General features: G+C 41.1%; 2 protein-coding genes and 1 long non-coding RNA gene across 3 annotated transcripts; 2 read left to right on the forward strand and 1 right to left on the reverse strand.

Annotated features, from left to right (window-relative positions):
- The first annotated feature begins 7,777 nt into the window (after window positions 1-7,777).
- On the forward strand, window positions 7,778-9,212 carry LOC124275292. Its single transcript, XM_046710776.1, has 2 exons — window positions 7,778-8,147; window positions 8,681-9,212. The coding sequence occupies exons 1-2, from the start codon at window positions 7,962-7,964 to the stop codon at window positions 8,831-8,833; spliced, it is 339 nt and encodes a 112-aa protein (XP_046566732.1). The 5' UTR covers window positions 7,778-7,961; the 3' UTR covers window positions 8,834-9,212.
- A 680-nt stretch (window positions 9,213-9,892) lies between these two features.
- Window positions 9,893-14,149, reverse strand: LOC124275291 (F-box only protein 4-like). The gene is made up of 6 exons (XM_046710775.1): window positions 13,558-14,149; window positions 12,908-13,119; window positions 12,390-12,613; window positions 11,884-12,144; window positions 11,169-11,335; window positions 9,893-10,516 (listed from the first exon to the last, which is right to left on the reverse strand). Exons 1-6 carry the CDS (start codon window positions 13,921-13,923, stop codon window positions 10,436-10,438), a joined length of 1,311 nt encoding a protein of 436 aa, XP_046566731.1. The 5' UTR covers window positions 13,924-14,149; the 3' UTR covers window positions 9,893-10,435.
- Window positions 10,510-10,927, forward strand: LOC124275293. The gene is made up of 2 exons (XR_006898245.1): window positions 10,510-10,742; window positions 10,777-10,927. It is a non-coding gene; the product is annotated as an uncharacterized LOC124275293 (long non-coding RNA).
- Window positions 14,150-14,168: the final 19 nt, after the last annotated feature.

Consider the following 14,168-nt stretch of genomic DNA (forward strand, 5'->3'; position numbering starts at 1 on the left):
AAAGAGTGACAAAAAACAAAGTTTAGTGGTTCTTTAACATTTTCAAAATATTCATCACTTCCTGGGTCAGCAATTTCGATATCATCAGCAGTGTTGTGGGTAACATGGTCATCAGTAACTTCACGATCAGATTTGTCTGTATCTGATGCGACTGACTGCTGGAGACTTTCAGTGACCTTTCCTGGTGATGTCGCAGGTCTTGTATCCAACATTTCATTTAGCTGTTCATAAAATTTGCAGAGTTTTCGGGGCTGCCCACTCCTCTTAAGTGAATCCCTACACTATCTATAGGATGTAGTGTTTTCATTCGTTCTTAGCATTGTACGGCCGTTTTCTCAAACCCCAGTTTATGCATTGCCTAGTTTACCTTTGAATAAACAGATGTATCAACTGTTGGGGGACTGTCCAGTTGGGATTGGATGTGCATGTCTCCCCAGATACTAAGCTGAGACTTGGTCTCATCTGTCCAGGCATAACCACGTCTAGACTAAGGCTTAGTCTCTGAATATATATCATTTTGATAGTAACAAACAAGCCCATTTATATTGAAAAGGAGCCCTAGGGAGACCAGGGATTCAGAACCTGAGGAAATCTAGACTTGATTTATTTAGGGCTTTGGCACTGCAAAGAGGGCTTGGCAGTAGGGAAATTAATGTGGTTCAGGGACTGTGAGACAGACTAAACCACGTCGTAAGCGCTTGTGTTTCGGAGGCATGTTGTTTTCCAGTGTAGAGCTACATATTAATCAGGCAGGGTGGATAGTGCACACCAACAAGTTGCATCATAGCTATGTTTAGATTTCCTTGAAAACCATTCCATCATCAGCAGGGGTGGAAGGGTTTATCACGGGACCCTCCATTATCGCGGTAGTTAATGTTGTCGCCATCGGGATTATGAACGGCTACTGACATTTAGCATTTTAGATATATTTTCAGTTGACTGATGTTTAATCTTCATTTCTGTCACAAATAATGTGAGACATAGTCGCAACTCGTTTAATACTATTGCGGCAATTCCGATTTCCCGCTTGACCCGGAAATTGAAGCAACTCTCTATTATCGCGGTATTGCTATTTTCTCACTATGGCACGCGGTACAAGCAGATGACACTGTGAAACGTGTACTAAGACAAGTAACGAATCTAAATAGTTTGATCATTAAAACATAATTTAGGAATTTCATTCACATTAGTAATATCATCATGTTTTTAACCCAAACATCTGAAACTTCTATTCATTTGGATACAAGGTAACAATAACGTTACAAACTGTTGTTTTTCCACCTTAAAACGTACCATACAAGTTGCTGCCGTGTGTACAGCGAAGTTGCATACGACACTTCCTGTTATATTTTTAGCACGGAAAATATGCAAATAACCTAATAGTTGTGGCAGGATTACTCTTGACGAAGTAAGTTTTGATTCATGCTAGATGTAATGGCAGTAGGGATCATACTAGTTTCCAAATGTTCCAGAACTTACTGAAAAGATGAATGCTTTACTATTTCTTCGATTAGACATGACATACCAATGAAATACATGACTTTTTCAAGAGCGATGAATATATTTTACGTAATTTGCATATGTAAACAGCCGATGCGGGGCGTGGTGTTTCTGCTTTCCCGATGATTTCGCGTGCCGCGATAATAGAGAGCCCGCGATAATAGAGAGTCCCAGTATACAATGTTGACACCTTTAATTGACACGTTTAGCCTCAGGGGGTAGAATACCCCCTGAGTAACTGAATTGTTCCACCTCTTGACCAAGGGCAGACTACCCCCTGGGGGTATAATTCTCTCTCCTCCCCTGTTAGACCCGTTCACACGACAAAAAATCGATTGACAGACACTGAACTAGAAGGTTAATTATAGGGTATTTTTGACCCCGGGGTGGATTACCCCTACCCACAGCGGCAGGATCCCTAACTATCAATTTCAGTTTCTTTATTCGATAGAAAGGCCAACGGCCCATGTACAAAATAATACAAAATATTCATTACAATGAAAGATGGGAATTTCTGAGAAATAGAGCTTCCTTAAAGGTCACATGCAACGTAAAACACAACTTTGCAGATTCTGATTCCTTTCGGTATGGACATACCGAAACAAATCATCAAAAATGCAAATTCAACTTATAAAGTTGGAAAATAACGCGATGAATAAAACCGCGCGAAATCGGAGTTCAAACGATTCACTAATTTTCCCTCGACTTTTCGGGGGGAAACGGGTTTCAACAGCTGGGCTGCGCTCATAGCACGTGCGAAATGAAATAGGTTCGCGCAACTTGGAAGCGGGCTGTCCTGTGAATACTCGAGGAAGGCTTTGGTGTGAGCTATTTTCCTAATGTTTTGTTTATCTCACAGGCGCGAGCTTTATATATGTTATGACAGTAAATAAACTGTTTATATAATTTCATTTGTCCATTTCACCACAGGTTCTTCTTACCGAGTCACTTTCTCAGTTCGATACTTAAAAGCAATGTCATTATTTAGCGTTGACAGAATTTCTAACTGTGATATAGATATGTCGTTGTCACAGACAAAACTCAATGTCTTGTTTTATTGACACCTGTGTGTCTGCCTGCCTGCAATATTCAATACACAACTGCGATCACTGACCAAAGTTAATTTGAACTTAACACCAATCAGACTATACACCATAAACAATTGATAATTGTGTTTTAACTATGTTTGATTTTTTGGTTGCATGTGACCTTTAATAAACTTTACAACATTTATCAAATTATTTATCTTATTAAATGTAGGGAGTGTTTTAAACTTAAACATCGTAGGTGACTTTTACAATAATATCTTGGTATATATTTTGATCTGAGATAGTCATACAATGGCCATATTATAAGGAAGTGATATTCATCTTCTATGCAACGTAACGCACAAATTGTACATATTCTGTTACCACGGAGAATGACACACCGTCTACCAATATTCACATGTGCGTAATAAACACAAAAGTCTTCTGTATTCCCTTTCTGGGATAGCACACACATAATATTCATTTGACAATAGAGATTTATATTCTTTATAATTACATAATTTACTTGAATCACAAATTTTAGAGTACCAATCTTCAAGTCATTGTACAAAGGTATTGAGAAACATGTTTGTGTCACCTACTTCAAGTGTGTGTGCGCCCATTCATGTATATTTAGGCCGCCTCCGTGGTGTAGTGGTTAGAGCGTCCGCCCGGTTCGATCCCCGACCGCGTCATACCAAAAGACGTTAAAATATGGTACTTGTTGGTCCCTGCCTGGCGCTCGGTATTAGTGGGGTATTCATGCTTCACTGCGGCATGGTATCTCAGTGGGCTAGCACTATAAAACCAGCTTAAGTCTGGGCTAGTACAAGCAGCCGCACTTACACACACACACGTCGTCATATGAGCGAAATATTCTCAAGCACGACGTTAAACCCAATTTCACCTCACCTCACCCCACCTCATGTATATTTATGATTACTGTAGGTTATCATTGTAGGTTTAAGGGCACAACAGATGTGATCCCCACTAAACCAACGCCATAACTGAATAGTAAATGTTTAACTTGTGATGCCCAAGTTACGATTACATTCATCTAATGATTTACATAAGAAATAACATTGTTTTGAATATCTAACAGCTGGTATTGTTAACAATTTTTAACAAACTGTAACACATCGTTTATGATAATCAATAAACAGACCATGTCTACCACATTCACCGAAAACAGCATCATTTGAGACATAATACCTAACACCTAAAACATATTTACAAAACTTAATGTGAAAACGTTCAACATATTCAATTTTGAAAAATTTCCACGCTTCACTGGAATAAAGTAAAAATTGTTTTATCTGTGTATCAAAAATCTTAAATAAAACAGTGGGAGAAATATTCTTCAACTTATACTGTAGGTATTTAACTGAAAATATCTTATTGGCTTTCTGAACAAGAATATCAATTGCTTGAAACCAACATAATATATTAGAAAATACAATCCCCAGATAATTATAATACGTTGATATCTTAACCTGTGATCTCCAAAAGTCCATTTTTCTGTTCCCCTTAGCTTACCACCGTTTCTAAACAGTAATACCTCTGTATACAAATTCTGGCTCTTGGTGGGGGACTGCAGACTTGTGTTACCTACTGATGCCATGTTACGGTGCTATATACTAGTAATAGTTGTGATATACAGACTGAAAGAGGTTTTCTGTACTTTCACGATGACAGCTATAACGGTACAAGTGTACGGCGTTAGTAGCTGATAGATAATTTGGGTGTTACTTATTCGGATCGAGTGAGTGAAAGAGTGAGGGACGATGGGCGTGACGTGTCAGTCGAAGATTGTTTGTCACGAGTGGTAGTCGCGATCACGGGAGTATGGCACTTGATTGATCGCATTTGTCATCAAGAGTCTCTCCTCGGACATACGGGCCGTGACGTTTTAATCGGGGATTAAAACTGTCACGTGACGTAGTGAAACGCAGGAGTATGGCGCTTGATTGGTCGCTCTTGTGTCAGCAAGGACCTCCCCTTTGGACATGGTAGCACATATGACCAGATACATGACCACTCTCCACTAACTCTGCTTACTGCGAGCGATCAGTACAGTCATACTTTCCTTACTCTCTCTCACCATTGTCTGTGTACCAGCACTTTCACAAGAAAATGTCTTGCAACACCAGCAACGCCAAGGTTCCTGCCGCCACCAAGCTCCATGAGCGTCCCGCAGGTCATGTAGGAACAGGTGTGGGGACGCCGGACATTGCGGGAAGCAATGTTTCATGCCCTGTAACCACTGCAATAGACGCCACAACCCCTTCCCCTGTTGTTACCGGCGCTGACGTAGAAGGGATACCTGACGGCGGCCCTACCGTCACAACGACGACTCCTGGTGCTGTGGAGGGTGCCCGAGCGCAGTGTTTCAAGTGTGGTGTGTCTGGACATTGCGCCAGAAACTGTGACGCGACCTTGTCAGTAGTGCGCGGTACTACCAACGTGTCGTCCCATTGTTCGAGGAGCGGGAAGAGAAAGGTGAACGACTTCGAGTTGTCAAGCGAGATGGTGATACCCGGAGGGAGGTGTTCAAAATGTCGTGTGAAAATGGTTGATGCGAGCACTCAGACGAGCGGTTACGTTATCTTAGCCTCGGATTTCAGAAAATTACGGGGTGTTCAAGGCTGACCCGTTCCACAAAGCGATCGTAGCGCTAAGATTATCATAACCCCCATACTTTAACATAGACTTACGACGGTCGTAGCGCTACGATCAATTTGAGGAACAGGGCCCTGAGACGACACTCTAATCTGAGTGAGACATTGACAGTGCACCTCCACGTCGTGTGAGACGCCACCCACCCCCAACCATACACGGAGAAGTCGTCTCACCTTCCAGCAGTATACGTTTTTATATGTATAAAAGTGTTTGTCAATTTATATGCTTGTATGTGTTGTTTTGGAGAGAGATCCCCATACACGGAGAAGTCGTCTCACCTTCCAGCAGTATACGTTTTTATATGTATAAAAGTGTTTGTCAATTTATATGCTTGTATGTGTTGTTTTGGAGAGAGATCCCCAAAAATGACGACCATCCCTTATGACAGTCATTTTGTTTGAGACATAATCAGGAGGACGAGAACCTTCCTTTGATCTGTTGTTATTTACCGACACAATCGTTATGCTAAACAAACACTCTCGGGGTAAGGGCCAGTACATTTCCGAGGTCATAAGGAAGCCACATAGGGCCAACACATTTCCGAGATCATAAGGAGGCCACATAGGGCCAACACATTTCCGAGATCATAAGGAGGCCACATAGGGCCAACACATTTCCGAGATCATAAGGAGGTCATTTCCGAGGTCATATAGGGCCAAAACATTTCCGAGATCATAAGGAGGTCAGATAGGGCCAACACATTTCCGAGATCATAAGGAGGTCATATAGGGCCAACACATCAAGGAGAGTCGAGATCATAAGGATGCCACATAGGGCCAACACATTTCCGAGATCATAAGGAGGTCACATAGGGCCAACACATTTCCGAGATCATAAGGAGGTCATATAGGGCCAACACATTTCCGAGATCATAAGGAGCTCACATAGGGCCAACACATTTCCGAGATCATAAGGAGGTCATATAGGGCCAACACATTTCCGAGATCATAAGGAGGTCATATAGGGCCAACACATTTCCGAGATCATGAGGAGGTCATAATATTGCTTCACCTCGGAAATGTGCTGGCGCCATTTTACTGGGACACCAGAAATGGGCTTCACGTATTGTACACGTGTGGGAAGTCAAACCCGGGTCTTCGGCGTGACGAGCGAACGCTTTAACCACTAGGCTACGCCACCGCCCATAAAGTCTCAGAGGCAACACGCAGAGATGTATAAAGATAATACTGAACCAGTTTACCAGCTGAGTATTGATATAGTTATCACTCACTCCCAAAAGGAATTCATATCTTCAAATCAAAATATGGCATTTGAGATGGCCTAGTAGCTAAAAGCCCGGGTTCTATACGTGGGTACATGGGTACAATGTTTGAGGCCCATTTTGTTGTCCCATTCATAAATTAGACCGCCTCCGTGGTGTAGTGGTTAGAGCGTCCGCCCGGAGAGCGGAAGGTCGCGGGTTCGATCCCCGACCGCGTCATACCAAAAGACGTTAAAATATGGTACTTGTTGGTCCCTGCCTGGCGTTCGGCATTAATGGGTACAACAAGGACTGGTCGGCTCGGAGTCAGTATAATGTGTCTGAGTGGGGTATTCATGCTTAACTGCGGCATGGTATCTCAGTGGGCTAGCACTATAAAACCAGCTTCAGTCTGGGCTAGTACAAGCAGCCGCACATACACGTACACACGCATGCACGTCGTCATATATTGAGCGAAATATTCTCAAGCACGACGTTAAACCCAATTTCACCTCACCTCACCATCCATTCATAAAATAACTGGCAACAATCGGCTTTCAGATCGACCCAGACGATGCAGTCAGACAGTCGACCGGGTCGATCGGCTCACCTTTGTATGTCTGAATTTAAAATTCACTGCCAGAACACTGATCGGTCGCTACGAGAATTTCACACATTCATGATGGTATTTGGCGATTTATGTGTCAAACATTTGAGGCCGCTGACCCCTGCACAACCGATACACAAATAATTCAACATTAGGCCACATACAAAATATGCTTGTTTCTCATCAATTTTTAAAAACAATATGGGTCGGGTGGGCGGATTTTATTTTTAACTTTTCATTTATTTCGTGTAAAAAAAACTTGATTTTGTGGAAATTTACACCTTTTCTCCGATAGAAAATCAAAACTTAGAAGCATGAAATAATCATGCACATTTTGAGAGTCAAAGTTCCGTTTTTTCTCTGGTGTAAAAATATATAAAATGTTAGGGTCGGTTGGTAATGTGAAACAAGAATATTTTATATATGGCCTTACACTACACCATACTATATACAAACGGCAGTTATTACACAGTAACAACGAGATACGTAGGTCGTGACAAATATGGCTACAGTCTAATATTGAGGGGGCGACCCGAGAGTGTGAGGAATGTTTATTGAGAATGAGAAGATATACACTAAATCAAGAATATATACTCTCAATATGATGCTATAGAGTTGCGCCAGGCTCAAGTATAAGAAGTTCAGAACTGTGTCAGGATATTCCATGTTAACAGCACCTGTTTCTCGAGAATTCCGTGATCGACAAGTTCACCTCCACCTTTCAGTTACATAACACTAAGGGCTTCCATGCAGACTTCGTGTTTCAAAGAATATGAATTGACAATGTTCAAACGATATATCGACGCATTCACTCTCAGCTGTGCCCGGACATGTACTTGTTGACGTGAATGCGGTTAAACATCCAATATCAGATACGGATGCATCACGGTTGTGGAACATTCGTCGCATCGTACATCCATCACATCGCCAACATTCCTCATCTATAATGTTTCATTTCCTTCGCACATCTGCAGGGCCTCCAGTCCAGGCTCCAGTCGAGGCTCCATCGGCTCCACAGGCCATGATCCAGACCACTTCATCGTCGCCGACGACGACCACGTCCATCTTCCTGCCGTCCGAGGAGGGTACACACGCGGCTGGGCCAGGTGACTCCGGTGCAGGTCCATTGGATGTAAGTAAATCAAGAAGTGTATTTGTTTCTTGTCTTTAACCCGCGTCTTGGGGAAAGATTTCCGCCCAGTTTTTTTTTCATTCTATGCCTAAGATTCATATTAAGAACAGATGGGGTTTTTTTTTATAGAAAGCCTACCCTAAACGTACACCCTAACCGGAAACAGTTCCTTCCGTTCCCCCAACCCTAAACTTAACTCTCAACGTAACCCTAACGTAAATTTTGGACTTTTAGTCATTTTGTGAGTTCTCTAGTGATTGTGTTAAGTTTTGTTAATAAATTTAGTATATTTATAAATATTATTTGGGATGGGGGAACGGGAGGAACTCCCCTAACCCCTTGAAATAAACGTAATAAACAGAATACATTTCAAGCGGGGATTACGGGCGTAACTCTTACCAAATAGACATCACTATCGAAAACATGTTTGCATCTTTTTCGTACAGTTCAATCTATAGAAGATTTTCTTTTGATCGGCAGTATAGGTAAGTTAATCTTTTTCGCAATTTGTTACATTTATGTATTTTTGACAGGTTTCTGCCGAGGCGGAATTGCTGCGACTGGAGGAACTGCACCGTCAGCTACTGGAAGAACAAAGGGAACTAAAGAAGGAAAGCCGGCGACTGAAATACTTATCAAAAACTGGGAAAAAGTTAATGGTTGACGCTTCCACCAACACCCCTTAGATCTGCGGAGGCATGTAACTTTGACTGAGGTAGCGACACAGGTGTGGACACAGTCACGGGATACGTATCATGACTCCACCGGGATATAACAGCGTCTTAATCCACTATCATCCGTACCCAAATCTCACAATTCTTTTGTAAATACTAATGAATTGTATATGTTGTCCAGAACGTGATTTGGTGGTTATGATTTGACATGTAGAAAACGTTTACACCAACCAAGATTTAATTACATTTATATCAAAGCTAGTGAAACCTAGCTTTGAGATGTGTTGTGTGGAAGGTATTCATGCCAAATCATATGTATATGTTGCTTTCATATATATAATATCTAATGTGCCAAAACACATTACAGAGCGTGGATTAAAGAGTTAAGGGACCAATGCTCTTCTGTATTTTCTGTCACTGACCGGTGAAGATCCGGGTTAGAATTGGTCTTCAGTAACCCAGTCTTGTGGTATGAGGCGACTAACCGGATCTGGTGGCCAGGCTCGCTGACTTGGTTGGCACATGTTATCGGTTCCCAATTGCGCAGATCGATGCTCATGCTGTTGATCACTGGATTGTCTGGTCAAGACTTGATTATTTATAGACCGCCGCCATATAGCTGGAATATAGCTGAGTGCGGGGTAAAACTAAACTCACTCACTCATTTTCTGTCCCCACGTGTTGGACCAAACTATGTTAATATAGTTTCTGTGAGTGGCAATTACAGGCTGGTATGATGAACAGGAAGGATTCTTTTAAGAATAAACAACTTCTTTATTGCAATGGACGTTATAATGGTGTTAGCATCGACAACACATCTATTGCAATAAAGTTGTCTATCCATAAAAAGATCCTTCCTGTTCCTATGTTAACACAGGTACTATTTATATTTATCAGCCACATAGTGTTGTTTTAAGCTGTCTGACATGAGACTTGTGGGAGGACACTCACCAGATAGGTAATCTGTCCATGACAGTGAATGTGCTAGTGATATACTGGGGCTTGTCACAGCTGAGATCACACATCCATGAACATCACACACTTGTTGATTTCAAAACCAAACCAAAAACATCAATGCCATCACATTTATTTGATTTCAAAACAATATTTTAACAATATGAAAATACATAAATATCAAAAACGTTCTAACACCTACTCTGGTTTAAGTTTGAGATTTCTATGTCATGCCATGAAGTGGAATAGTTGACAATATCACATTAAGGTCCTCCACATAGTCAGTAATGCTCGTCATGCCTGCATCACAATGACCCCTGACTTCATGTAAGGGCGGTGGGGGGTAGCCTAGTCGTTAAAGTGTTTGCTTGGCATGCTGAAGACCCGGGTTTGATTCCCCACATGGGTACAACAATATGTGAAGCCCATTTCTGGTGTCCCCCGCCATGATTTTTCTAGAATATTGCTAAAAGCATCGTAAAACCATACTCACTCACTCACTCATGTAAGGGAGTCAGTGAGGAAATATTGGTCAACATGGAATCGGCAATCTTGCACAGCCATTCAAAGTGATCTTCATAAAAGACGGCTGCATTCCCAGTGATCATGTCTCCTGCCATTATGCTGTGGGAACATCAGTCACAATTCAGCCTCCTGTGTTTACTTGTGCTGAGACTGATCAACAATCCATTGAATTCCTTTCTCCACACCAGTGAGACCATCAACCACAGCATCCCTCACCTGCAAACCAAAATAAAATACATAAATATTGAGTCAGCCTCCTCACAGTTGGTAACAAAACATACATGTGGAATCAGTCTCGTAGTAACTGGTGATAAAATTTACACATTCTAAGTCGACCTATAAATATACTATTCACTCTTTGCTAAGGATCAAATCATGGATTCAATAGAAAACTGATGTGGGGACAAATTTGGTTTAAATATGCAAGCTTATTGTAAGCATGGTTCCTAGGTTTCAGTATGTCATTGCTTCTTGAGGATCCCATACATGCTATTGACAGGTGTCGTTTATTTGTCAATGACTCGTTCCGTGACTTGCAAAATGGTTGATTGGTGCCATGAAAACCATTCTTATGGTTACTGATGTATCAAGTGCATAAGGTTACAATAAAGTGGCTGTGTGCCTAAAGAGGTGTTACCATATTATTATTTATCCAGTTTTAAATGGATACAATTTCATTTTATAAATCTTCGTGTAAGTAAAGTTGTGAATTTTTGTGATCCTTATCAAAGTGTGAGTAGTATAGTTAGTGATGAAACACATCACTACAGAACTAGGTGGTGAATGGATCCAGGATAATTATCCTAAAGTACCCTGGATTAATAAGGATGGACACTGACTTGATACCAGTTCCCTACATGGTACCTACCAGCCAGGGCCTGTTGAGCTCACAGAGATCTAGTGCCAGCACAACTTCACTAGCAGGAAGTCTCTGAGAAGATGATTCTGGGATACACGAGAGCACCAGAACCGGAACATATGGAGCTAACCATCTTTCGTTGATCATGGCAAACAGCTCTCTTTTACCACTCTCCACTGAAATAATAATAGTGAAGAAAATTACTATTGGTCAATATGACTTAATGATAACCTAGTAAGATAATAATGAACAGAAAAACAACAAGTGAAGAATTGTAAACATGATTTGTCATCAACAAAGCCATAAATGAAAATAGAGACATTATTGGGTTGGGTTTGTTACCAATGTTACAGGCAGTCAGTATGTCTAGAATTTGTAATTGAGTCATATGTGAAACCGAGACATATCTGTGTAACTAGAAAAAGCATTACCTCCTCAGTTCGAATACTTCATACAATTTAAAGTAGCTAAAAAAGTGGTTGTTTGAAAGTTCTGTATTAGATCTCCTTGGGCTTGTAGTTGCTAGGGCTAAGTATGCCAAGTGTGAATGATATAGGATGCCTGTCTTGAGAGTTTACCAAGAAACCTAAAAGTATACCATCTAGTCCTGTGAAAGTATAAAAACCTACATGACAAAATTAGAGGCAAACCAAGTGAGGAAGTAACCACAATGTCATGGCCAGACAGACTCTACCAAGTCATAAGGATGACCGTGATCACCCACCTGTTTCCACTGGGCAGGAAGCATCCACTACAAACACAAAGGCATCTAGGGTGTGACACAGATCTTTGATTGACTGCTGAAGCTCGTAGGTTTCACTATCAGTGCCATCTTCATTCTGTTTCTGCTTACTCAGCAGTTTACTTGTAGCCAGTCTATCTCGGTTTTGTGTCATCTCTCGCTCCCTCTTTGTTGCTGTGTACAGAACAGTCAGGTGGAAGTTGTTGCCTGAACGCAGCTTCATCGTCATACCAGCCCCCATACCTGTTGAGAACAGAGAATGTGTGAACATCATAGAATCGTTTCTGGGCCAGGCAACCCAGTGATTAACATCATAAGCTTCAAACTATGCAACTTGGATTTGACATGCATCGACCATGTCAGTGAATTTGACCACCCAATCCCCTTAGTGACTGCTCATGACAAGCATAGGTTGCAGACCTCTACCCTGGAACTTTGGGGCGACCATTGGATAAAGCATGTTTAGGACCACAGAAGGAATAACTCACCTTCAAACTGTCCAGGAAACATTGCTATCCTTTGGAATGTTTCATTGTCTTCATACAGCATCTTCCTGACAATGCTGCTGGTGTTGGTTTCAAGGCCTGGTCCAAACATGGCAACACGAGGGGCTTTCTTTGGAAGGAATGACTTGAGCACCTGTGATACTTGGTGGAATGTTGAGAGCTCCTGTCTTTGACACTGCTGAACTTCAGGGGAACATCTGAAGTAACTGAAAATAGCAGGATTCATCACTTTATGTTCATCAACATAAGAATTATTACTATTGATCCAAAGTCATCCTTATGCATTAAATGTCAATGCTACAATGTCACTTTCTTAAATTTCATTGGTTACTGTTTGATATTAACAACATACACAACAAGAAGAAATCATTGATAAATATAACAGTAACCCAGTCACAAACTTAATTCCATTAAAAATATCTGAATCAGTTCATAGCAAAGAAAGTTAAAAGAAGAATGATAAGTGGGGCATAAGTACTACTTGTATGAAAAATACTTACACTTCTTTATCTGTCAGTTCTGACTCAGTTTCCTGATACAGTTTGGGATTCGCTGTGTGAGACAGAACTTCCCATTTTGGTAAATCTATCTTGAGTCTCCTTTGCCATAACAATGCATCAGACGTCAGCTGATGCCATTCACGACATACTCGACTAGCTTGACACAACCCTCTGGCATCCAGGAAGGAAAATATGTGCAGTTTCAAATTGACCTAAAAATGGCAAAGACAACTGATATAATACTTCACAACAGTTTGATCAATGACTAATGAGAATGATGACCTTAAACAGTCATAAACATACGTAATTAAAAATCATTACTAGATCTACATGGTCTTACAATTATTATATTATCAGTTTCATTAATATTCATCATATGTAGCTGTTGATTTTCATTATACAGTAACATTTCGTGTAATTAACATAATCAATTTTACTGCCTTGTAAGAGGTGGATCGGATGGTCAGGCACACCGACTTAGTTGACATATGTCATTGTTTCCCAGTTGCGTAGATCTATGTTGATGCAGTTGATCACTGGATTGTCTGGTCGAGACTATGATTTAAAGACCGCCGCCATATAGCTGGGGTATTGCTGATTGCGGAGTTAAACAACAAACAAGCAAACAAAATAAAAACAGTTTTACTTACTGGAAGACGGTTAAATCTTGGAGTATTGTTTTCAGTTTGATTGTTGTATACGTTATCTGGCAGCATGTGAACAGTTGCCGAATCTTTGAGGTAAAGAGCTTGTAGACGCTCTAATGTTGACTTGTCCGGGGTAACATTTTTCCGTTTTAGTTGTCTGATAAGATACTGCTGTAGTCCGCCTGACACAACACTCGACTCAGCAGCCTTGCTGTACATTCTGTATTTTTTCAGTAAATCCTTCACTGAGTTTAACACATTACTTATCTCAGCATCAAGAATTGATTCCTCTTGGTACTGGTGACTAAAAATCGGTTCCTGGCTCGGCTGGGAAGTAACGGTACACGGCATTTGTGCGACTGAAATCATTATGGTGGCTCCGCTCTCTGCCAGAGACTCTGGCTGTAGAAATAAATTTGACTGTCAACGTCAGTTTAAATTCTGATATCGCTGTAAGAGACTTCATGTTATATATATAGTTTTGAACTGCTTACGTCACGGGTGTGATATAGAAAACCTCCACGTGGAGCGTACTGACAGATGACTAAACACGGAAGTCCACGTTGATGTTTACATGCTGTCACGTTGCCTACAACGTCACGTGATATATCTGT

Source organism: Haliotis rubra, unplaced genomic scaffold, assembly GCF_003918875.1.
Source record: "Haliotis rubra isolate DU_JTF1 unplaced genomic scaffold, ASM391887v1 Scf2, whole genome shotgun sequence".
Taxonomy (NCBI): Eukaryota; Metazoa; Mollusca; class Gastropoda; order Lepetellida; family Haliotidae; genus Haliotis; species Haliotis rubra.